Raw genomic sequence first — 24,272 nt, forward strand, 5'->3', positions numbered from 1 at the left:
ATTTTATTGATTTTTTTTACAGAGAGAAAAGGAGAGGGATAGAGAGCTAGAAACATCAATGAGAAACATTGGCCAGCTGCCTCCTGCACACCCCCCACCGGGGATGTGCCTGCAACCAATGAACATGCCCTTGACCGGCATCAAACCTGGGACCTTTCAGTCCGCAGACCAACGCTTTATCCACTGAGCCAAACCGGTTTCGGCTCTTCCATACTTCTTGTTTTAAAAGTTTTTTTTTTTTTCTTTTTTTTTAAAAAATATATTTTATTGACTTTTTACAGAGAGGAAAGGAGAGGGACAGAGAGCTAGAAACATCGATGAGAGAGAAACATCGACCAGCTGCCTCCTGCACACCCCCTACCAGGGATGTGCCCGCAACCAATGTACATGCCCTTGACCGGAATCGAACCTGGGACCCCTCAGTCCGCAGGCCGACGCTCTATCCACTGAGCCAAACTGGTCTCGGCATTGTTTTAAAAGTTTAATACCACTATGCTACAAGGTTGAAAAACACAGAAGTCCTTTGTTTTTTTCTATACACTTTTTAAACTTGAGATATAATTGATATATAACATTGTATAGTTTCAGGTGTACAATATAATTTGATATGTATATATTGCAAAATGATTGCCACAATAAGTTAACATTCATCACCCACATACAGTTCTTTCCTTGTGATGAGAACTTTGAAGATCTCTTCTCTTAGCAACTTCCAAATATATAATACAGTACTGTTAATTGTATTCATCATGCTGTACATTACATACCCAGGACTTAATTATTTTACAACTAGAAGTTTGTACCTTTTGTCCACATTCATTCATTTTGCCTGTCCCCCTAATTTCTGCCTCTTAAAACCACCAATAGGTACTATATATCTATGAGTTTGATTTAGGTGGGTTTTTTTTAGATTCTACATATAAGTGAAATCACACATTATTTATCTTTCTCTAATTTATTTCACTTAGCATCATGCACTCAAGGTCCATCTATGTTGTCAAAAATGGCAGGATTTCCTTTTTTTTTTTTCCGACTGAATGATATTCCATTGTATACACATACCACATTTTTAAAATCCATTCATCTGTCAGTGGACACTTAGTTTATATGTCTTGCCTATTATAAATAATATGGCAATAAACATGGGGTGCAGATGTCTTTTCGAGATAGTGTTTTTATTTCCTTCAGTGATGCTGGATCATATGGTAGTTATATTAAAAAAACCGCACACCTTTATTGTTGAGAGTATTACAGATGTCCCCCTCCTGGGTCCCACCCCACCCCAGGCCTTCACCACCTATTTACTGTCTGTGTCTATGGGTAATGCATGTATGCATATAAGATCTTTGGTTAATCTCTTCTCACCCACCCTCCCTTCCCTCTGAGATTCATCAGTCTGTTCCATGTTTCCATGCCTCTGGTTCTATTTTATTTTATTTTAAATTTGTTTTTAAAAATATATATTTTTATTTATTCCAGAGAGGAAGGAAGAGGGAGAGATAGAAACATCAATGATGAGAGAGAATCATTGATTGGCTGCCTCCTGCACACCCCCACTACTGGGGATTGAGCCCGAAACCTGGGCATGTGCCCTTGATGAGAATCAAACCCGGGACCCTTCAGTCCACAGGCTGACACACTATCCACTGAGCCAAACCGGCTAGGGCTATTTTAAATTTCTTTTTTAAAATGTTTTTATTGATTTGAGAGAGAGGAAGGGAGAAGAATAGAGAGATAGAAACATCTATGAAAGAAAAACACATTGATTGGCTGCCTCCTACACAACCCCTATTGGGGATCAAGCATGCATCCCGGGCATGTGCCCTGTCCTGGAATCGAACTGATAACCTCTTGATTCATGGGTCGATGCTCAACCACTGAGCCAAACCAGCTGGGCTGGTTCTATTTTATTTATCAGTTTATTTTGTTCATTAGATTCCTTGTTCATTTTGATTTTTAGATTCAACTTTTGGTAGTTATGTATTTATTGCCATTTTATTGCCCATACTTGATCTTTTTTTCTTCTTTTTAAAAAAGACCCTTTAACATTTCATGTAATATTGGTTTGGTAGCAATGAACTCCTTTAGCTTTTTCTTGTCTGTAAAGCTCTTTATCTGACCTGCAATTCAAAATGGTAGCTTTGCTGGGTAATCTTGGTTGTAGGGCCTTGATATTCATCACTTTAAGTATTTCTTGCCACTCCCTTCTGACCTGCAAAGTTTCTGTTGAGAAGTCAGCTTACAGTCATATGAGTGCTCCTTTGTAAGTAACTGTTTTCTCTTGCTTCTTTTAAGATTCTCTCTTTGTCTTTAATCTTTGGCATTTTAATTATGATATCTTGGTGTGTACCTCTTTGGGTTCATCTTATTTGAGATTCTCTGTGCTTCCTGGACTTTTTGCTAGCAGATTTTTTGTGCATGGTATAAGTAGTGGTCCAGTTTAAGTCTTTTGTAGAGTTTCCAACACCATTATCCATTCCCAATTACACATATATTCTTGGCTCCTTTGTTGTAAATTAATTGACTATAGTTGTGTGAGTTTATTTTTGGGCTTTCTATGCTGTTCCATTGATCTATGTGTCTGTTTTTATGCGAACACCATACCATTTTGATTACTGTAGCTTTGGATTACTATACATTGAAAACCTGATTTTAAATCATGACATGGTACAAGTGCCATATTTATTTGCATATTTCATTTTTGTTGGGATTTAAGTAGCTTTGAATGGTGTTTTATATTGGAAAATAATCTTATAAACTAGAAATACTTTTTGTCAATCACACAATTTTAATTTAAATTTATAAAGGTATAATATTTCTCTGATATTTCTCCATTTGAAATAATCAGAATAGTATTCTAGCAGAAATCCTTCTTACTTATTAGAGCCTTCTAAATTTTCACCCATCTGAAGACAGGACTGATAGATTTCTTATGGTTCTTTCTAACTCTGTGGGACCCACATTATTTCAGAATTTCACCTATTTATTTTTACCACATCTTGATGAGATTAACAGTGGCCACTGAAGTTTCACTTAAAGAGAAACTAGACTCTTAAGACTCTTGAAGGTAGGGGTTATGTCTTAGTCTTTGTTCCATTTCCTGGTCTTAGTAATCACTACACAAATTTGACTCATGAAATATGTAGTCTATTGCCTTACAGCACTTCCAAGCATAATTTTTATTGGTTCACTCATATTTGAAGGTAAGTAGGGTCTACTATAGGAAATAATAAAATAAGAATTTCGCCGAAACCGGTTTGGCTCAGTGGATAGAGTGTCGGCCTGCGGACTGAAGGGTCCCAGGTTCGATTCCGGTCAAGGGCATGTACATCGGTTGCGGGCACATCCCCGGTAGGGGGTGTGCAGGAGGCAGCTGGTCAATGTTTCTCTATCATCGATGTTTCTAGCTCTCTATCCCTCTCCCTTCCTCTCTGTAAAAAATCAATAAAATATATTAAAAAAAAAAAGAAAGAATTTCCTTCTAGCATCCCTCCCATATTTCCCAACTCCTTTTACTTCCACTCTTTGATCCTATAATAGGTAAGATTTACTAGATGTTTAAAATGTTCTAGGCAATGTGTTAAGCATTTTACACCATAATGTTATTTAATATTCACAGCCAAAACTAAGGTAAATACTATTATCTCCACTTTGCAGATAAAGAAACTGAGGTTTAGAGAGGTTAAAAAATTTGCCCAAGATGGTGGAGCAACATTTGAACCCAGGAATGACTCTAGAGTCTAGACCAGTGATGGGCAACCTATTGAGCTTGGTGTGTCAGACTTCGCCAAAAAACTAAGCATAACTCGGGTAGTGTGTCACTTTGAGGAAAAAACTAACTCCAAGACTCTAGTCGCAAATGTTTCATCCTCAGGAGCAGCAAATGTCTCATCCTCAGCATGCGGCCGCGTGTCATCAGAAATGGCTACGCGTGTCAGTGCTGACACGTGTGTCATAGGTTCGCCATCACTGGTCTAGACTAACTCCTGAGTTCTTAACTATTATGCTTTACTGCCTCTTTTGATGAAAACCTGCCTTTGTGGTAAAAATAAGGTGCCACACAAGTCTGTCAGCAGACTGCTATGGATTAGGAAGTAGTGAAAGCATTAAGAACCAAGTCCCTAATGAAAGGTTATATGGAGTGAACTGGAAGAGAATGCCAACCACCATTTGAACAGATATTTACAGAAGCATTATATTTTATACAAATTAGCTCCTGTAGTTTTAGGAACAGTAGCACTATATTTTAGGCTTTGATATCTCAATAGGAAATCAGAATGCAACTGGGGAATAGGGCTCTGCCAGTCACCTTGCTCAGAAAAAACAAAAAACAAAAAAAAAAGGAGGTCTTTGAGGGATTGTGGATGAAAAGTGCGGTTAGGCCCTAGCCAGTTTGGCTCAGTGGATAGAGTGTTGGCCTGCGGACTGAAGGGTCCTAGGTTCGATTCTGGTCAAGGGCACATGCCTAGGTTACAGGTTCGTTCCCCAGTGTGGTATGTGCAGGAGGCAGCCAATCGATGATTCTCTCTTCATTGATGTTCCTATCTCTCTCTCCCTCTCCCTTCCTCTCTGAAATCAATAAAAACATATATTTTTTAAAAAGTTAGGGGAGTTGTAAATGGAATAAATGGAACTGTGCTTTCACCCTGTCCCCACTCCCACCCCCCCTTTTTTTTTTTTTTTTAATATATTTTATTGATTTTTTACAGAGAGGAAGGGAGAGGGATAGAGAGCTAGAAACATCGATGAGAGAGAATCATCGACCAGCTGCCTCCTGCACACCCTCTACCAGGGATGTGCCCGCAGCCAATGCACATGCCCTTGACCGGAATCGAACCTGGGACCCTTCAGTCCGCAGACCGACGCTCTCTCCATTGAGCCAAACCGGTTTCGGCAACCCCCCCCTTTTTTAATCCTCACCTGAGGATATTTTTTCATTGAGTTTTAGAGAGAGTGGGAGGGGGAGAAACGGAGATAGAAACATCGACGTGAGAGAGACACATCAATTGGTTGTCTCCCACAGGCATCCCGACTAGGGCTGGGGATTGAGCCTGCAACTGAGGTATGTACCCTTGATTGGAATTGAACCCAGGACCTTCAGACCGTGGGCACACTATCCACTAAGCCAAACCAGCTAGGGCTCACACTCTCCCTTGATGAAAGCCATAAAGCCCTGGTTTAGGATAGACAATTCCTATACAGGAAGGAACAAATATTTACTCATCAACTGTTTTTATTCAGAGTATTGACTCAAGAATAAATGTAAGACCTTTTGTTTCAGGATGACAGAGAGTAGGCAGTACAAAGAAAAATTAAACATTTACATTCATTTTCCCTAAAAAGGCTTAATAAGGGAGTTTTTGGGAAAGGGAGGGTAGAGAGGGGAGGGTGGTTTAAGGGTAACAATGTTAACAGGAACAGTGATCAGTCTCTCGCTGCCTTAGCGCTGCTGATTCCCTGTAGTGACCTCTGCTAGCAAAATTTTCTTCCTCCTATCAACATGAAGGTGGCTGGAATCACCTAACAGTTTGTGTTTGCAGTAAACTCAATTCAGCTTTCTCCAGAAGAGACACAAAGAACTGATGCTCTGCTCCAGGTTCTTATGCTAAAACTTAGCAATAGATGCTTACCAATGCTTCCATCTTTCTTTCAAACACAAGCGAGTAACTTCTCATTTTTTCAGGTAAAACATTAATATTCTTTCCTCAAAACAAAATGTTCAAAAAACAAATTTTATATAAGGATGTTTATGACATTTATTAAGAACATAATATTTTTCTTTTGACAAGGCTGGCGGGTAATAGATGAAGCATTCTTTACAAATTTAGATACATCACAATCACTAATCATGTGCTAGGCATTTTATAAAGGTAGCCTCATTTAACACCTTACCTGTTCCCCCAAAATCTTTGAGTGGCACTATGATACTCATTTTACTGATGGAGACACAAACTCAGAAAAGTCACAGTTGCACCCTGCCGGCATGGCTCAGTAAGTTGAGCATTCATCTATGAACCAGGTCACGGTTCAATTCCTAGTCAGGGCACATGCCCAGGTGTGGACTCGATCTCCAGTGTGGGGCATGCAAGAGGCAGCCGATCAATGATTCTCTCTCATCATTGATGTTTCTATCTCTCACTTCCTCTCTGAAATAAATAAAAAATATATTTAAAAAAAGAAAAGTCACAGTTGCAAGGTAAAACAACAGCAACAACAAAAACAGCAAGATGGGAATCCAGTTTTATCTGAATGTACTGCACTTTGTTCTTTTTGTTGTTAATCCTTGCCAGAGATATTTTCCCATTGATTTTTTTAGGGAGAGTAGAAGAGAGAGGGAAAAACAGAAACATCACTGTGAGAGAAACACATCGATTAGTTGCTTCCTGCAAGGGCCCTGATAAGGGCCCGGTCCAGGGAGGAGCCTGCAACCAAGGTACATGGCCTTGACCGGAATCAAACCTGGGACCCTTCAGTCCACAGGCCAACGCTCTATCCACTGAGCCAAACAGGCTATTTTTATATTAAATAAACTAGTTGACACTTAGCGCAGGAATGAACTGCAAGGGTCTACTTACATGTGCCTTTTTTTTTCAAGAAATACAGTAAATATCCTTTCAATTTAACATTTTGTCTCTCTGGCTTACTTTAATAATATATAATAGATAATAATATATAAGATGTGTTAACTGACCATTGGTTATTGGTAAGGCTTCCAGTCAACAGTAGACAATTAGTACGGTCTGTCTTCTGAACCCACTGATTCCTAACCCTTGATTGAAAATACTGTTTTCAATCTGCAGTTGAATCGTGGATGCAAAACCTGCAGATACAAAGGGCCAATTGTGGTTACATTTTTGGGAAATCAAGTTATACACGGATTTTCTACCCCATGGGAGGTTGGCACCCCTACCCCCCACATTGTTCAAGAGTCAACTGTACATTGTTTCTCTTTGCCTTATGCTATCTTACATAAGCCTTATGACACCTAGGGTAGTCCATCTGAAACATGGATGTGTATTAGTACATATTACCTAGACTCCTCTGATTTTAGAGTGAAGCCAAGGGAAAAAAACAATATACCAAACCTTAGTCTTGAGTTTTGTAGGCAGGTGTGGGACGTTCTGTTATATAATCTAAAGTCAAATAATTTTTCCTCAAAATCCTTCTCTGAACTTATTTTTGTCACCACTATTCTAGTCATTCAGGTTTATTTTTTTGTTTATTTTTTTAAATAAATCTTTATTGTTCAGATTATTACAATTGTTTCTCCTTTTTTTCCTCCATATCTCCCCATCACCCGGTTCCCTCCCCCGCCCCCCCGTTGTCCTTATCCATAGGTGTATGATTTTTTTACCAGTCTCTTCCCATACCCCCCACACAGACACCCCTTTCCCCCTGAGAATTATCAATCCACTCCCATTCTATGTCTCTGATTCTATTATGTTCACCAGTTTATTCTGTTCCTCAGGTTTTTAATTCACTTGATTTTTAGAATCACTTGTTGATAGATATGTATTTGTTGTTCATACTTTTTCCTTTTTTCTTCTTTTTCCTCTTTTTAAAGAATACCTTTCAGCATTTCATATAATACTGGTTTGGTGGTGATGAACTCCTTTAGCTTTTTCTTATCTGTGAAGCTCTTTATCTGCCCTTCAGTTCTGAATGATAACTTTGCTGGGTAGTGTAGTCTTGGTTGTAGGTTCTTGCTATTCATCACTTTGAATATTTCTTGCCATTCCAGTCTGGCCTGCCTAGTTTCTGTTGAGAAATCAGCTGACAGTCGTATGGGTGCTCCCTTGTAGGTAACTAACTGTTTCTCTCTTGCTGCTTGTAAGATTCTCTCTGTCTTTTGCCCTTGGCATTTTAATTATGATGTGTCTTGGTGTGGTCCTCTTTGGATTCCTCTTGTTTGGGGTTCTGTGCGCTTCCTGAACTTGTAAGTCTATTGCTTTCACCAGGTGGGGGAAGTTTTCTATCATTATTTCTTCAAATAGGTTTTCAGTATCTTGCTCTCTCTCTTCTGGCACCCCAAAAATTCGGATATTGGTACGCTTAAAGCCATCCCGGAGGCTCCTTATGCTATCCTCACACTTTTGGATTCTTCTTTCTTTCCATCTCTCTGGTTGGGTGTTTTTTTCTTCCTCATATTCCAGATCTTTGGTTTGACTCTTCGGGTGCGGTGGTCTACTCTGTATATTCTTTATTTCAGACAATGTATGCATAATTTCTGACTGGTCCTTTTCCATTTTTTTGGTATTCTCATTTAGGTCCTTGAAGGTCTCTTCAAGTTTCTCAGCGGTTTTTAGAAGATTCTTGAGTAACCTTATAAATATGGTTCTGAACACTGTGTCGTCCATTAGTTTGCTTTCATCTATCTCTCCTACTTGTGACATACTTCGATGTCTCCACATTTTGGCTGCCTCCCTGTGTTGATGGAGTGGCTTTGTGTGGTCGGTGACCTATAGGGGCCGGTAGCTCAGCTTCCCCAATCACCCTAGGTGGTTGCTCTTGGTACTCCCCTTTGTGGGCTGAGTGGAAAGTCTTGGTGTAGTTAAAAGCCCTGATTGCTGTTGGTACACTGGGAGGAATTGACCTCCGGTTCAATTAGTTGTGAGGGCCTGCTGTGTCTATAATGGAAGAATTGCTGTGCTGGAGACAAAGTAGGGCTTTGGTGCTCACTGAGTCTGCCCTCTTGAATGTGTCCCTTATGAGAGTGGTTGAAATCTGGTGTCGTCCACACCGACAGAAAAGTCACTCTCACTCTCCGACCGATGGCCGAGAGTCCTGTAGGTGTCTGGGTCCCCCTCGTGTCCCCAGAAACTGGAGTTCAGAGTGGTTGGGATTGTTGGTATCACTGGTGGGAGTTGATCTCCAAGCCAGTTGGCTGTGAGGATCAGCAGTGTCTCCGCTGGGAGAGCTTCTGTGCTCAGCTTGGATGGGGCGGGGTCTCAGGGTGGCGCAGACAAGCTTTGGTTTCCCGTCTGCTCCGCCCTAAGAGGGACGGTTTCTCCGTGCCCGAATTAATGGCTGCGCGCCTCTGAGAGAAGGCAGCTTTCCAGCCTCTCCCGCTGCCTAACAGACCAGTTTCTCCCCAGCTGGGGCTGGATTTCAGTGCAGACTGGAGGTTTTGTTTTTCTCCTGAACGAGAAATCCAGTCACTGGGAGGGCTGTGCTCAGCTTGGATGGGGTGGAGTCTCAGGGTGGCGCAGACAAACTTGGTTTCCATCCGCGCCGCCCTAAGAGGGCCGGTTTCTCCGTGCCCTAATCAATGGTTGCGCGCCTCTGAGAGAAGGCAGCTTTCGAGCCTCCCCACTGCCAAACAGACCAGTTTCTCCCCAACCACAGCTGGATTTCAGTGCAGTCGGGAGATTTTGTTTTTCTCCCAAACGAGAAAGCTAGCCACGCAGCGTCTGCTGCCCGCCCTCTCCGCGCTCTGCGAGCAAGCCTGCCGCGTATTCAGCCGCTCGCCCTTTCCGCGCTCACGGATCTCCGCACCTCCACAGCTCCTAAGGCTCAGCATCCCCCTCTCTGTTTTTCTCTAGTTGTAGGTTTTCCACTCTGCCAGCTTTCCGGTGGTTCTGGACGGTGTGCGCTCAGTTTTCCAGTTGTAGTTTCAAAATTGTTATGGTAGGCAACAGTTAGGTGTTTACCTTATGCCGCCATCTTGGTTTTTTCTAGTCATTCAGGTTTAAAACCCTTACACTTAATGATGGCATAATCACAAGTTATATAAATTAATTATATAATATAAATTAGTTATATAATAAGGGCTTATGAATTAGTTATATAAAGGCAATGCTAATTATATGACCAACATTTAGGAGCACAAAAGATTCCAGAATTAATTCTGTGTGTGAGGGACTTGGTGAAGGCTTTTCAGAGAAAGTGTATGAACTGGCCATTGACTGAGTCCAGTTTTGCCCAGAGAAGGGAAAGGGATTCTGAATAGAGGATAAAAGTTTGAAACTAGCCCTAACCGGTTTGTCTCAGTGGATAGAGCGTCAGCCTGCGGACTCAAGGGTCCCAGGTTCGATTCCGGTCAAGGGCATGTACCTTGGTTGCGGGCACATCCCCAGTAGGGAGCAGCTGATCGATGTTTCTCTCTCATTGATGTTTCTAACTCTTTATCCCTCCCCCTTCCTCTCTGTAAAAAATCAATAAAATATATTTTTTTAAAAAAAGTTTGAAACTATTGCTTCTCTCACACTGCATCCAATAAATTACCAGCTTGTCTGGTTCTTCCTTCACTATATATTTTTTATATCTGCCCCTTTTCCTCACATTATTATTTATTACTACCTCATAGTTGTATATGTGTTACTATGAAATTTCTGATTTAACAGTTTTTCCTTCCTTTGAATACTCATAGATACCACTAACAGAGTGACTTTAAAAAATTATCTTCTTTTATATGACCATATGACCTTCAAAAGTTCCCTATTATCTCTGAAGTATAAAGTTTGAACTTAAAGTCTTCCACAATCCAAGAGCTATACACCTAAAGTTTTCCCTAGAACAAACAAGGCAACAGATGAGACAGTACATGATCCAGTATAGGCTTAAAACCATCAGCACTTTTATTGACTATATATACTAGGTGGAAAAGGCAGGGCCCCTGGAAAACACTGGGTAGACAGCACAAATCTCTAGGATTCACACTATGGTAAATGAGAACCAGACATAAACAGAAATCTAACTTTAGAAGAAGGTATTTCTCATAAACCAGACTGTAAACACGCTTAGTGTTCGATGGAGAAAGGTCTTAAGCTGAACTTTGATTAATTATATAAACCTTTTTTGCTTATGTAGTTTGGTTTGCAACTCAACTTAAAATTAGAATGGACACTGTTAGATCTGGTTCAATTCAACATCTACTGAGCACAGTGTACTGAGCAGAAACTATTTTACGTGAAATAGTATAAGGCACAACTTTTCTTTGCTCTTAGGCCAGTCCCCTTCTCTGAGCAGTACAATTAAGGCCTGCAATCAAAACAACAAATGAAGGGCAGAATTTTGCTGCTAATTACACAAAAGGGAGTATTCCACGATGGAATTTAAATATGTACTTCAGAGCTTCTATATATCTGGAAATGTTATGAGTGTTCAGATAGTACTTACCATACAGAAATGTGGCACCAGAACACACTATGATTCAATCAGTCCTCCAAATGCAGCCACAGTGGGTTTTTCTAAAACATAGATCTAAGCATGTTACCCCTTCATTAAATCCTTAAATGGCACCCCATTTTTCTTAGGATAGACAAACTCCTTCACAGGGCTACAAGATCCTGTATGGCCTGACCCTTACCTATCTTTCCAGTCCGTTTCACTCAACCCCAACATCACTGGCCTTTTTGTTTCCATTTTCCCTTCTGTAGTCAATTCCTACTTACCAGTCAGGTCTCAGCTCAGTTGTCACTTCACAGGTAATTACTTAACCAGAGCAAAACCCTTATTACAGCACCCTGAACTTCTTTGGAGCATATAAAACAGTTTTAGTTTTCATATTTATGTGATTAATGTCTAGCTCTTCCATAGACTGTAAAGTCTATAAAGGCAGAGATTTTAGGTTAAAATTTTCCACATAATAAAAACCATGTAAAACATTATTTAGAATTGATATATTATTTAAAATAGCTATAGCTTAAAGGATAAATCAAGGAATAGCATTTATCCTCCTAGGCATTACTACTTTAAACCTATAAAACATCTATGCTTAAACAACAACCTAATCACTCTACTAGTAAACCTTTGTTTGTAAAATATGGATAACCTTAAAGATGAGCTGTACATACTAAATGAAAAAACGATAAAGGTCTTAAAACAATGTAAGGCATATGGTAAATACTAAATAACTGGTGCCTGTGAGTAATACTTTAGTTTTAATTAATTCATAGTTATAAAGTATATTTCTCCAAGCATTTGATTTATATAATAACAGAATAATTGTGATGTTCTTCTAAGCTAGTTAAAATGATTCTTGGAAAGATAAAAGTGATGCAAGAATTGTTACATCTTTTGTTACAATTTTTAAGGTGATTATATCCTTCTTATCAGCTTCTCTGTGTTATTTACTACTAGAGGTCCCTTGGCCTGGCCTGTAGGGATCGGGGCGAAACCAGCTCTCCAACATCCCCCAAGGGGGTCCCAGATTGCGAGAGGGCGCAGGCCAGGCCGAAGGACCCCACGGGTGCACGATCAGGCAGGGGAGGGACCGCAGGAGGGCTCCAGGGTGTGTCTGGCCCAGTCCCAATCGGCCAGACCCCAGTAGCAAGCTAACCTACCAGTCGGAGCATCTGCCCCCTGGTGGTCAGTGTGCATCATAGTGACTGATCAAATGGTCGGACACTTAGCATATTAGGCTTTTATTATATAGGATAACCCAGATTTCTTTGTACCTTTTAAGATACATGCAAGCCATTAAAATATGTATTTAAAATACAGATACATAAAATTTATCTTAAAATGCATATTTTATTTCAGTAGCCAATGACCATCAATCAAACAAAGAAAAGAAAACTAATTTCATGAAGAAAGACAAATCTATGGAGTGGTTTACAGGAAGTGAAGAATGAGATGGCTCAACTAAAACAACTTGAAATCATTAACTACAATATGTCTAACTACAAGACAAATGTCAAACTGGACATTTAAGCAGTTTTAAAATGTTACACATTTTTCTTTAGCTTTTGTTATTTTTCAGAATTATAAGTAAAAGTTATACAAATCATAGTAATAGCTAAAAATACCAATCTACAAAAGTAATAATTTGCAACATAAAGTTCTATTTTGATACTTTTCTGTCTTCAAATCAGTTGCTGTCATCTGAGGTACTCAGTTGAGTTGTGGTTTGAACTTCCTCAACTTGACAAGAAAAGCTAATTTAAGGGGGGGAAAAAGTAAAGGTCATTATAATAATTAGAAGAAAATACCATTTAATATGGCCTGAAAAGATTACTCACCTGTATGACCAGTTTGCCAGTGCATAGGTCTAGCAATATAGGGAAATGATCCATATGGAAAATCAGAATGTGATTCTTCTGTTGTAGAACAAAATACATATTGTAAATTACATAAAATATTTCATAATTTGTTCAAATATTTCAAAATTGTTAAATTACAAATTAATGTCCCTTTACTGTAAGTTTTTCTTTCACTTTTTTTTTTAGCATTTTGTTTTGGAGCTATTATGCCAGTTACCTCACAGAAACAATGTATCAAGGATTACATAATAAACTTATATATATGGTTTTATAACTAAAGAGATAAACTCATATAATAAATCAAGGAATATATGAACATTTGCTTATAGCCTAAATGTGTACATACAACAAAGTCCTAAATTTAGAGAATTCCAGCCTCATAAATAGCAAATATTAGTTTATTTGCATATCAGGTCCTATAAAATTATTTTCCTTCAGTAATAATTACTGATCTAAATTTTAAAAATTCTTTAGTGTATATATATATATAAAATATTTCAAAAGTCAACCTCCTTGTCACAGGTAAAATATGATTATAAAAAGCTAAGTACTTCAAAGGTATCAGAGCTTTATATAAAAGGCAAGCAAAGTCATTATTTTGTCCCTTACAGATTTTTTATATAAAAGGCAAGCAAAGTCATTCTGTTTCTTACAGATTTTAATTTAACAGCATAAATACCACATTTCAATTTAAATACAAAAAAATCCTTCAGAAACATTTTTATAATTTATTGGTCAATACTCTCAGGAACCTATTCTCCACTTATTACTGCATACACATGCATAAAATAAAACCGAAGCTCACCGTGGCCATCCTCCTGAAGCATCTCACCTTCAGCTCTAATCTTTTGAGAATGTAATTGTAAATCCACGTTGATTTCAGGTTCTACTCTTTGAGCTAAAATTCCATTTTTCTGTTTTGCAAGGCAAACCAACCAATCTCTGACAATTACTTCCCTTATCTTTTCACATGAGAGAGGAAGTTCACAGATGCGAATTCCATCTAAAAGTTCAATAACCTGTGTGATGCTTTCAGAAAAGTAAAAAATGTACTTTAAATTGCTAGTACAACTTTAAATTTACTATACCTAAAAGTAAAAATGCAAGTTAGGGCACATAATAAGCAATTTTAAAGAATACTAAGTAAAAAATATAGAGAACATAATTTAACATTATTTGTTCACATTACACTTTTTAAACGTTTCTTCTAAATTTCCTGAAGAAAATGCATCTTATATTGCCATTTATGTAAAGGATGATTTAAGCAGCAATATAAATGACTTGGGACATATGTAGTTTCATAAGTTTTACAAGATGACATATATATCTAACTCAGTTACAAAATGAACGTGTTTAAAATCACATAAGAGCCACATCACTCACTTTGCTAGATATACAGCACATGTACCACCCTGTTTAAGATTAGGGTATAAAACAGGTAAAGCAACTTGAGGATTCAACATATCCAAAGCTACCTGTGGGGGGAAAAGAGAATCAGACTGAATTCTGTTTAATTATGGTATAGGTTATCACGGTAAAATGATACTCTTTTGGAAAGCAATTATCCAGTTAAAAGTATTGCATTTTCTTGGATACTGTACTACTATCTGTTATTTTACTGCTCCTCAAAAGATATATTTATTATCACACAATTTGTCATAGTACTTTACTACATAAAAATGGTGATGGTATGCCCTAGCTGGTTTGGCTCAGTGGACAGAGTGTCAATCTGGGGACTGAAGGGTCCCAGGTTCAATTCTGGTCAAGGGCACATGCCTGGGTTGCAGGCTTGATCCCCAGAAGGGGGCGTGCAGGAGGCAAACGATCCATGATTCTCATCATTGATATTTCTATCCCTCTCTGAAATCAATTAAAAAAAAGTGGTGGTGGCATGTCTTGCACTGGGCAATGCTGATAATAAAGGAATCCTTCTTTAGTTATATTTTATATACATAATATATATATATACACACACACACACATAGTTTCAATGCTTTAGTTGAGCTTTTGGCAATAGAAATTCACATCTCAGATATTTCTTTTAAAGATTTTTTGTTGATTTTTAGAAAGGGAGAGAAACATCAATGTGAGAGAGAAAGAACATGATTCTTATACTTTAGAATGCCTAAAATTAATATTCAGAACTTTTCTTCTGAATATTAAAAAAAAAAATTTGAGCCTGGCCAGCGTGGCTCAGTTGTTGAGCATCAACCTATGAACCAGGAAGTTAGTGCCCAGGTTGCGGGCTCAATCCCCAGTAGGGGGCGTGCAGGAGGCAGCTGATCAATGATTCTCATCATTAATGTTTCTCTTCCTCTCCTTTCCTCTCTGAAGTCAATAAAAATATATTTCAAAACAAAACAAAACAAAAAAATATTTGAACCTGGCTGATGTGGCTCAGATGAATGGGCATCATCCATGCACCAAAGGATTGCTGGTTTGATTCCTGGTCAGGGCACATGCCCAAGTTGTGGACTAGATCCCCAGTCAGGGGCATGCAAAATAAACATGGTCAAAATAGAAAATAAAGTGACTATTATTGAAAGATAATTCCAGACAGCTAAGAGTAGTTGGCACATCAATATACTTACATAATGCATGGCACATAATTAGAAGTTATTCTATTGGTGTTTTTTAATTTTTGTTTAAAAAATATTAATGAGTCAAGGAGCATCATTATTAATTTATTCACTCACCATTTGGGCACCTTTCATGTGCCAAGCATTTTGCTAAGTGGTAAGGATATAACAGGAGCTTACATACTATTTTTTTTCATAGGAACTTATATTCTAACTGTGCAAAATTCATGCACAGGTAGGGTCCCTAGGCCTGGCTGGCGATCAGGGCCAATCGGGGCCTTCTTCCCCAGCTGCTGGCTGCTGGCTGGGGCCTTCCTTCATTCCGCGCCACCCCCTGGTGGTCAGCGCACATCATAGCGAGTGATCGAACTCCCAAGGGGACAATTTGCATATTAGGCTTTTTTATATATATAGATAAAGGCACAGACATTAAACACATATCCAATAAATATATGTCAGAGGATGATGAGTGACATGAAGACCTACATAAACATAAAGCAGAATATGAGGGATAGAGAATATGAGGGCAGGAAAAGAAAATGCTATTTTATACACAGGCTGGTCAGTGATGAGACCTGAAGAAAATGATTAAGCTTACCCTGTGGAAACTTAAAGGGACAGTGTGCTGCAGGCAGAAAGACCAGCAAATACAAATGCTCTGAGGCTGTATGATAGATAGCTGGAGAGTCTGAAAAGGTCACTGTCACTGCAGTGGAGACAAACTGGGAAGGATGGTAAGAGATGAGTTCTGAATGGTGGAGATGTGGGAGCAGGAGAGGGACAGATTATGTAGAATCTTACTTAGGAGGAGAAAAAGCCACAGGAGATTTTTAAATAATGATATAATTTGACTTTTTATAAACCTTTTTTCCATGTTAAATATAACAAAACTTGCCATTTTAAGTGTATAATTTAGTGTCATTAAGTACATTATGACATACTTTTAAAAACTATGGAAAAGGCCCTAGCTGGTTTGGCTCAGTGGATAGAGCGTTGCCCTGCGGACTGAAGGTTCCCAGGTTTGATTCTGGTCAAGGGCACAAGCCCGGGTTGCGGGCTCGATCCCCAGTGTGGGGCGTGTAGGAGGCAGCAGATCAGTGATTCTCTCTTATCATTGATGTTTCTATCTCTCCCTCTCCCCCATTCCTCTCTGAAGTCAATAAAAAATAAAAATAAAATAAAGACTGGGAGAAGGCAAGGAAGGATAATGATGGCTTACAACAGCAAATAGCATTGAATGTGATGAGAAGTGGTATAAATTTTGAAAAGGTAAGAGCCAAATAGGATTGGCTGTGAAATGTGAGAGAAGCACAGGAGTCAGAATGAATCCTCAACATTGTTAACAAATACTCCTCTACATCCCGACTTTAACTGTCTGTTCCCTCTCAAATAGAATCTATTTCCCCCCCAAAATTCACATGAGGCCAGGTGCTGGGCTCAACATGCTCCCAACACTGCTTACTCTAGAAATGCTGAGGTTTATGATGCTCAACTCCTTCTCCTTGTTCACTACCCCATATTTATTAATAACTCTGGCAACTAATTCAGTAAGCCTCTCTGCTCTAAATCCCACCATGATATTGAAGAAAAAATATTCCTTCCATGCCAGATACAGAAATGGGGCAAATAATGAAGGAAGGCCCTCTCCCATACAAAAGAAGTGTGATCCTTGTTTTTGCCACACACAGTAATAATATCATAGGAACCACTTTTGAAAACTTACCGCATCAAACGTTAAAGATTTTATGTCTTCACTTGCTCCTGAAATATCTTTATGAATAAAATCCACATTGTCTGGCCACTCTTCTACATGACTAATTTTCCATGAATCACGCCAGTGTTTGTAATTCTTCTTAGCCAGTTCATGGTGGTCTTTTCGTATTTCAAAACTTATGACCCGTCCTTGTGATCCAACTTAATTTAAACAGATAATTTATGACAGTTCATGGTATTAATCATTTCATAAAATAATATAAAAATTATATTGTAAAACGGTATTATATGGGTCATGGGTTGGTTCCCTGACATAAAAATAAATTTATTATATGGATGTGAAAAAAAAATAATTCAAATAGTTCAAGTTTACAAGAGTCTCTATCCCATCCCAGATACCCAATCAATCTCTCTCTTCAAGGGTAACCATATTACTAGTTATTTACCCTTCCCAAGATAGTTGGTGCCTATACAGTGTGCAAGTACTTCTTTCTTTCTTTTTAACACACATTGTGATATATTGTGTCCTCTAACTTCATTTATACTTATTGTGCCATTTCAGTGATTAACAATCTACTGCATTATTTTTAACAGATTTTATATTCCATTGTATGGCTATGGCATAATTTATTTAGCAATCACTTACCAATAAAAATTTAGTTTGTTTCTAGTCTTTCACTATTATAAACAATATTGCAATTAAATTTATTATGCCCAAGATTTTGTATGCATGAGCTAATATATCTACAGAATAAATTCCTAAAAATGGAATTGCTGGCTCAAGGGGTATGTGAATGTTTTATTTTGAAAATTATTACAAAATTATCCTCCAAAAAAGTAATGCTAATTTATACTCTACCAACAATGTATTTGAGTGCCTATTTCTCTATACTCTCTCTCAAACTTTTTATCTACGTCAATATAAAACTGAATATAGTTTTACCATTGTTGTTTTAATTTGTATTTCTTTTGGTATGGATGAGGTTAGACCTTCCATATTTAAAAAATATTTGTATTTTTGTGTGTGCCTAAAGACTTTTAAACTGTTTAGCACAGTAATACTGCTGTTTCACAAAAAACTACCGCATTTTAACAAGGCAATTCATTTTCCACCCACCTCTATCTGAGGTGCTTTGCTATCATTTGGAGGCTGTCCCAGATCAATCAGTCTGTAGTTTTACTAACGAAAAGTTTACATTCCAAGATGTCTTTTGAAATGTAAGTCCAGCTGCAAGTCATCATGTTCTCAAGGGATAAAAATTAATGCTAATAGTAGCATAAGATAAACAATTGGAAAATATAATTATAGAGGGGAAAATCCATTCCAAAGGTAAATAGCAATAATTTTTTGATCACTCATAATTTGCAATTATTCATGACATGTCACTCTGCCAATACTATAGATATTAAAAATACGGGCACTCCTCCTGTATCACAAATTTTTATAAATTCACTTTGTCAAATGCATTCAGGAATCTGTCACAGATTGTGAAGAAATTACTGCCTTTAATTAGATTCAAACAAAAGATATGAGGAGCCAGAATGAAGTTCCTGATCTAGTGTAAGCTGGATTCTGTTTGTATGTAATGGCACTAGGTCAAAGAAAAAAACGTTTAAGATTAATGCAGCATATTTCTATCTGTAATCTTTATAAAATTGACCCATATAAACCTACAACTGCTCCGACAGTTTATTAGTTAAAAAAAAAAAAAAGAATGAATTAAAAAAAAATAGAATGCATCAATAAGGATCAACATAAATGATTCTGTAAAAATCTACCCAGAGAGTTCTGTCACTGTTCAGGAGTCTATAATTAGGTGAGGAAGGGAAAGCAATCGTGACACTCAGAGGAATTAAGCTGTCATAGGATAATCAACTAGGATAACTGTAACCAGACATCAAGTGGTGGAAACATGAACAGATATTTATGTTTACTATATACTTGATTTTTGGTCAGGTGCTCCCTTCGATCAGCACTTTTAGCAAATGACAATATATAGGCTTTCTTAAAGACAGAAAAATTCTCCGTGACCCAGCTTTAACTTAGTTCTGTATTATGATTAATTTATTTATGAACACCAACAATTCTTTACCTGTAATAGTATGTCAGCCCTCCTCCTTCTATATTCTCTCATACTGATAATTCATTTAGCACTATTAACAAGTACAAGAATGTTCAGAGCAGCATATTCATAATATTCATCTCAAATGCCCACCAAGAGTAGAATGGATAAATTGTAATTTATTTATAGAATGGAGTAACTACATAGCAACTAGAATGAAAGCACTAATGCTATATGCAATGGCTGAATCTCACAAACAGAATGTTGAATGAAAGTAGCCAGACTCAAAAGAGTACATACTGTGTGATTCCTTTTATATGAGGTTTAAAACAGGTAACACTAACCAATTATGATAAAAGTCACAACAGTGGTTACCTTTTGGGAGGATAAGGGCTGAGAGGGAACATGGGAGGTTTCTGTGGTGCAGTTAACATTCCCTATCTTGGTCTGGGTAAAAACTACGTGCGGGTGGCCACTATATAAAAATTCACTGAGCCCTAGTTGGTTTGGCTCAGTAGATAGAGCGTCGGCCTGTGGACCAAAGGGTCCCAGGTTTGGTTCTGGTCAAGGGCACGTAACTCAGTTGCAGGCTCCTCTCTGCCTGGGCCCTAATCAGGACTCATGCAGGAGGCAACCAATCCTGTCTTTCCCTCTCTCTTCCATTCTCTCTAAAAATCAATGGAAAAAATATCCTCAAGTGAGGATTTAAAAAAAATTCACTGAGATATACACTTATGATCCATGCACTTTTCTATAGCTATGTTATGCTCCACTAAAAAGCTTAGTGGTTTTTTTAAAAGTAGAAGCATTAAAAAACATGAGAGGAGCAAGAGAAAGCAAAGCAAAAGGTAAAAAAGAGAGTGACTGGAAAAATGTACAAAATGGGGAAAAAATTTAGTTGCTTACATTTGGTTTAAAAGAGAATTCTTTACATCCCAAAGTCATGTGAATATTTTCTGAAACATCTTTATCTATTTAACTTTCTGTTATTATGAACAGATTAAATGTTTTCTTTGTTATCTACATTCAGCTCCGTTATCCACTCTCTTACCTGCTCTGGATAAAAATAAGCTCATTCCACCAGAGCCAGAGCCAGCTTCCAAAACAGTATCTCCTGGGTGAATATTCATCATCAACAGCATCATACTTATATCCTATGATTTAAACAAAGCAATCAATAAATATGTCCTAAGCACCTACTTTTTTTTTTTTAATATATATTTTATTGATTTTTTACAGAGAGGAAGGGAGAGGGAGAGAGAGTTAGAAACCTTGATCAGCTGCCTCCTACACACCTCCTACTGGGGATGTGCCCTGCAACCAAGGTACATGCCCTTGACTGGAATCGAACCTGGGATCCTTCAGTCCGCAGGCTGACGCCCTATCCACTGAGCCAAACCAATTAGGGCCTAAGCACCTACTCTTACCTCCTCTTATCAAATATGTTGGACTTGGAGAAGAAGTGACAAAAAAGGATTAAACCCTAGCCCTGCCTAGCAAGAGTTTATATTTTATTTGATGAAATAGATTCAAGAATCAATTAGCTAATAAAGCAGTATAATATTGAAATTATAAACAATAAGTACAATAGGAGCTCAGAAAAAGGAGAAATCAGCAGACTATCCTAGTTTAAAGACAGAGTGGGCAATTTAAGGAAACAACCAAAAGGTAGAAACAGCTTTGAACAAAACAGTGGTTAACACAAAAGTATTGAATTCTGCAATACTTTCCCCTTTGCAAGGACACTTGGCTCCTACCTCTTTGCATGACTGGCTTTTCCTTAAATTGCATTTCTTATCAAATGTACCTCCTTGGAGCCCTGGCCAGTTTTGCTCAGTGGTGGTTATAGTGTCGGCCCGTGGACCAAAGGATTGCAGTTAGATTCCTGGTCAAGGGCACGAACGTCAGGTTGTAGATTGGATCCAGGTCTGGTCATTCCAGGACCGGTCAGGGCACATGTGGGAGGCAACCAGTCAATGTGTGTCTCTCACATGGATGTTTCTCTATCTTAAAAAGATCAACAGAAAAACTATCCTCAGGTGAGGGTTTTTTTAAAAATGTACCTCTTTGGCGACCTTCTCTAACCACCAGACATAAAAAATTCTCTTCCCCATGTCACCCAATACAATATCACTGTATCTTCATGACACTTAGCACTACCTGAAATTATCTTATTCTTTCATTTACTTGTTTTTTTTCTTTGTCACCCCCTCTAGGATGTAAGGTCTGTGTTAAGAGCAAAGACTGTGGTTCACCACTCTACCTCCCTAAAGTAGTGCCCTGAACATAGAAGGTAGGTGATTATTTGCTGAATAAATAATGAGTGTCTCCTCATCTGGGAATAGGAGTTGTTACAAAGGAACAATCTGCTTAAGGACTGTGACTGTAATTAAGGATTGAAATAAACCACTAGCAATGGATGATTAGTATCAGATTCTAACAAGGAACTAGGTAGTTAATTATTCATAAAGGATATTCCTTTTATGTTTAGTGTTTAATTTTAGCTGTTAATATAAAACTTTTTCTAAAGGGAAAGCATGGTAATATATCTATTGTTGATAACACACCTCTAGTAACACCTCTAATCAAATGAAATATGATTAAAATATCACCATAATGGTACTAAAAATTATCCCCAAAAGAGTTCAACACGTTGAGTGCTGAACTTGCAAACTTAGAGTTACGGGGAACAAATGTAAGTACTATTATGTGCCTAGTGAGTTCACTTAACTCTATATAGTAAATCGATATTATCTTCACTTTACAGATTAGAGAATCGAGACTCCCAAATTAAAATTAAAATCTGGCTGTTTCCTCCTAAAATTAGCATAAAAGTCATATCCATAGCCCTGGCCGGTTTGGCTCAGTGGATAGAGCGTCAGCCTGCGGACTGAAGGGTCCTGGGGTTTGATTCCAGTCGGGGACACAAGCCCGGGTTGCGGGCCAATCCCCAGTAGGGGGTGTGCAGGAGGCAAATCAATGATTCTCTCATCATTGATGTTTCTCTCTCTCCCTCTCTGATGTCAATAAAAGTTATCTTTAAAAAAGTCATATCCGCCCTAACCGGTTTGGTTCAGTGGATAGAGCGTTGGCCTTCGGACTGAAGGGTCCCAGGTTCGATTCTGGCCAAGGGCATGTACCTTGGTTGCAGGCACATACCCAGTAGGGGGTGTGCAGGAGGCAGCTGATCGATGTTTCTCTCTCATCGATGTTCCTAACTCTCTATCCCTCTCCCTTCCTTTCTGTAAAAAATCAATAAAATATATGCATGATTTTTTTTTATAGACTGCGAACAATAAAAACCCGAACCCCCTGAGAAGTGCTTTAAGTACGTGAATCAGGTCTCATCTCTTTTGCTCTTCCTGGAACCAATATGCACCTAACTCCCATCGCGTTACCTTTGGATATGTTATGGCAGGACCTCTTTTCATCAGTAATACATAGTCTTCCAGTGCCGGCCTCCTCAGCATAAAGCGCTTACCCAGGGAACTCCTTAGGGTCTGGCCAGGGAACTTCCCCACGATGTCGCTGAACGGGACTACCCCCCAGCTACTATTTAAATGCCCGGCGTTGCTCAACCGAAATAATTTTTTAAATTGTGTTTCTCTCTTCCCAGTCTCAGCTAAAATCAGCTCCCCAGCCCGAAAGGGCTCCTCTCTGGAAGTTGACCAGGAAGAGGAGCCGTGAAGTTCTACCACCGGGGCGGGCAGTGAGGGATCCCCGGATGCCGGGTGTGCGGGATCGGACAGGGCCAGGTCTCCACTCGAGTCCTCGCGCTCTTGAAGGGATGGCTCCTCTCGAGGCGTCGGCAGTCTGAGGCTTTCCAGGGACGACAGACATCTGGTCCCAAGGCCCCGGCTGCTCGGAGGGAGTGATGGAGGCGACTCTGCGCCGGGAACCTTCTTCGGTGCTGCCTCGTGCTCTCTCTGTCCATCATCTCGCGCATCTCTTTGCGAGGAGTCGCCACACCGTGACCGAGCTGTCCCGAAGGGCTCCCGTCCAAGGCCGCGCAGGAACGGGCAGGGCGCGATCCCCAGCCGCCGCCTGAAGCGCCGCAGCCGGAGCAAGTCTGGACCGCGGTGGCCGGCCGACAACATGCTGTCTCGCGCCGGCGCCGGCGCCGGGAAGTGACGTAGGCCTGGCGAGGCCCCGCCTCTCGCTGTCCAACGCGCGTGCGCGGAGGCGGAAGCGCTCGGGAGCGTCGCCGCGGGGAGAGCTCAGCGACTGCGCCTGCGACAGGAGCGGCTGGAAGCCGAGCTGGGGGCGCGGGGCCGCCAAGTCCTCGCTCCGTAACCGTCCCAGGAGCGTGTCCCAAGCCCCCGGGGGCTCATTTTCTCCTTTCTTCTAAACAGCTGACCGCTGGCAAGTCTCCCACAGCCTCGCCTGGGGACGGGAGGGTTAGGAGCGACAAGGCCTGTGAAAGCGCTGTCTGAATTCCACACCAGGGCCAGCTCCGTCGTGGTCAGGAACACGGACGTCTCCAGGTCACCCCCAGGGTGGACGAGCTAAACGCCCCGAGTGGCGTTTGACCGACGGCGGTTGGACGGGCCACCCGCCGACCCGCGCTCCTTCCCCGCCGACCGCAACGTCTCCCCGGCCCTGCCGAGTTCCTTACCGCCTGCGCGCTCGCCCCAGGTCCAGAGATGGTAGTGGCAGGGTTCACTTTGTGCTTATTATCTAATTATTAAAAGTTGTTTTTAAAAAAGACAGAAAGAAACATAGTTGTTTTTAATAATTAAAATACAACATTTAGTTAACTATGTATTTTACCCTCCCCCAAATTAGAAGCATCTCAAAAGGGTAAAAGGTCTCTGCTGAAACAGGTGTCAGGGTAGCGGGGTGTTTAAAGGCTTAATTCATCCCTCCAGAATTCATGTGTTGAAATCGATGCCTCTGCACCTTAGAATATGACAGTATTTGGAGATAGGGTTTTT

At 39.6% G+C, this 24,272-nt stretch overlaps 2 protein-coding genes across 7 annotated transcripts in view; one reads left to right on the forward strand and one right to left on the reverse strand.

Moving 5' to 3' along the window:
* SPDYA (speedy/RINGO cell cycle regulator family member A) overlaps positions 1–23,035 on the forward strand; it is a 42,368-nt gene extending 19,333 nt beyond the window's left edge. For 4 of the 6 annotated variants that reach the window (XM_028140186.2, XM_054728094.1, XM_008162275.3 and 1 more), the window contains one exon: positions 12,484–12,587. In XM_028140186.2, the coding sequence (XP_027995987.2) occupies positions 12,484–12,575 (92 nt within the window). In that variant the 3' untranslated portion in view covers positions 12,576–12,587. Of the gene's footprint in view, positions 1–12,483; positions 12,588–21,554; positions 21,632–22,623; positions 22,680–22,954 lie in introns of those variants that run through there. The other 2 variants (XR_008558518.1, XM_054728093.1) reach the window with 2 other exon arrangements.
* On the reverse strand, positions 12,801–23,447 carry TRMT61B (tRNA methyltransferase 61B). The gene is made up of 7 exons (XM_008162276.3): positions 22,737–23,447; positions 20,390–20,492; positions 17,286–17,476; positions 14,367–14,458; positions 13,789–14,012; positions 12,963–13,040; positions 12,801–12,878 (listed from the first exon to the last, which is right to left on the reverse strand). The coding sequence occupies exons 1-7, from the start codon at positions 23,433–23,435 to the stop codon at positions 12,835–12,837; spliced, it is 1,431 nt and encodes a 476-aa protein (XP_008160498.2). The 5' UTR covers positions 23,436–23,447; the 3' UTR covers positions 12,801–12,834.
* Positions 23,448–24,272: the final 825 nt, after the last annotated feature.

This window comes from Eptesicus fuscus, chromosome 16 (genome assembly GCF_027574615.1).
Source record: "Eptesicus fuscus isolate TK198812 chromosome 16, DD_ASM_mEF_20220401, whole genome shotgun sequence".
In the NCBI taxonomy this organism is placed as follows: Eukaryota; Metazoa; Chordata; class Mammalia; order Chiroptera; family Vespertilionidae; genus Eptesicus; species Eptesicus fuscus.

Bases quoted from the DNA above. Each gene is read 5' to 3' on its own strand.
- TRMT61B (XM_008162276.3), bottom strand. From the start codon at position 23,435: ATGTTGTCGGCCGGCCACCGCGGTCCAGACTTGCTCCGGCTGCGGCGC. The intron at 20,493-22,736 runs GTAACGCGATGG...TTTAAATCATAG, and splicing joins CTGCCATAACATATCCAAAG to GATATAAGTATGATGCTGTT. The intron at 14,459-17,285 runs GTAAGTTTTCAA...TTCCCCCCACAG, and splicing joins AATCTTTAACGTTTGATGCG to GTAGCTTTGGATATGTTGAA.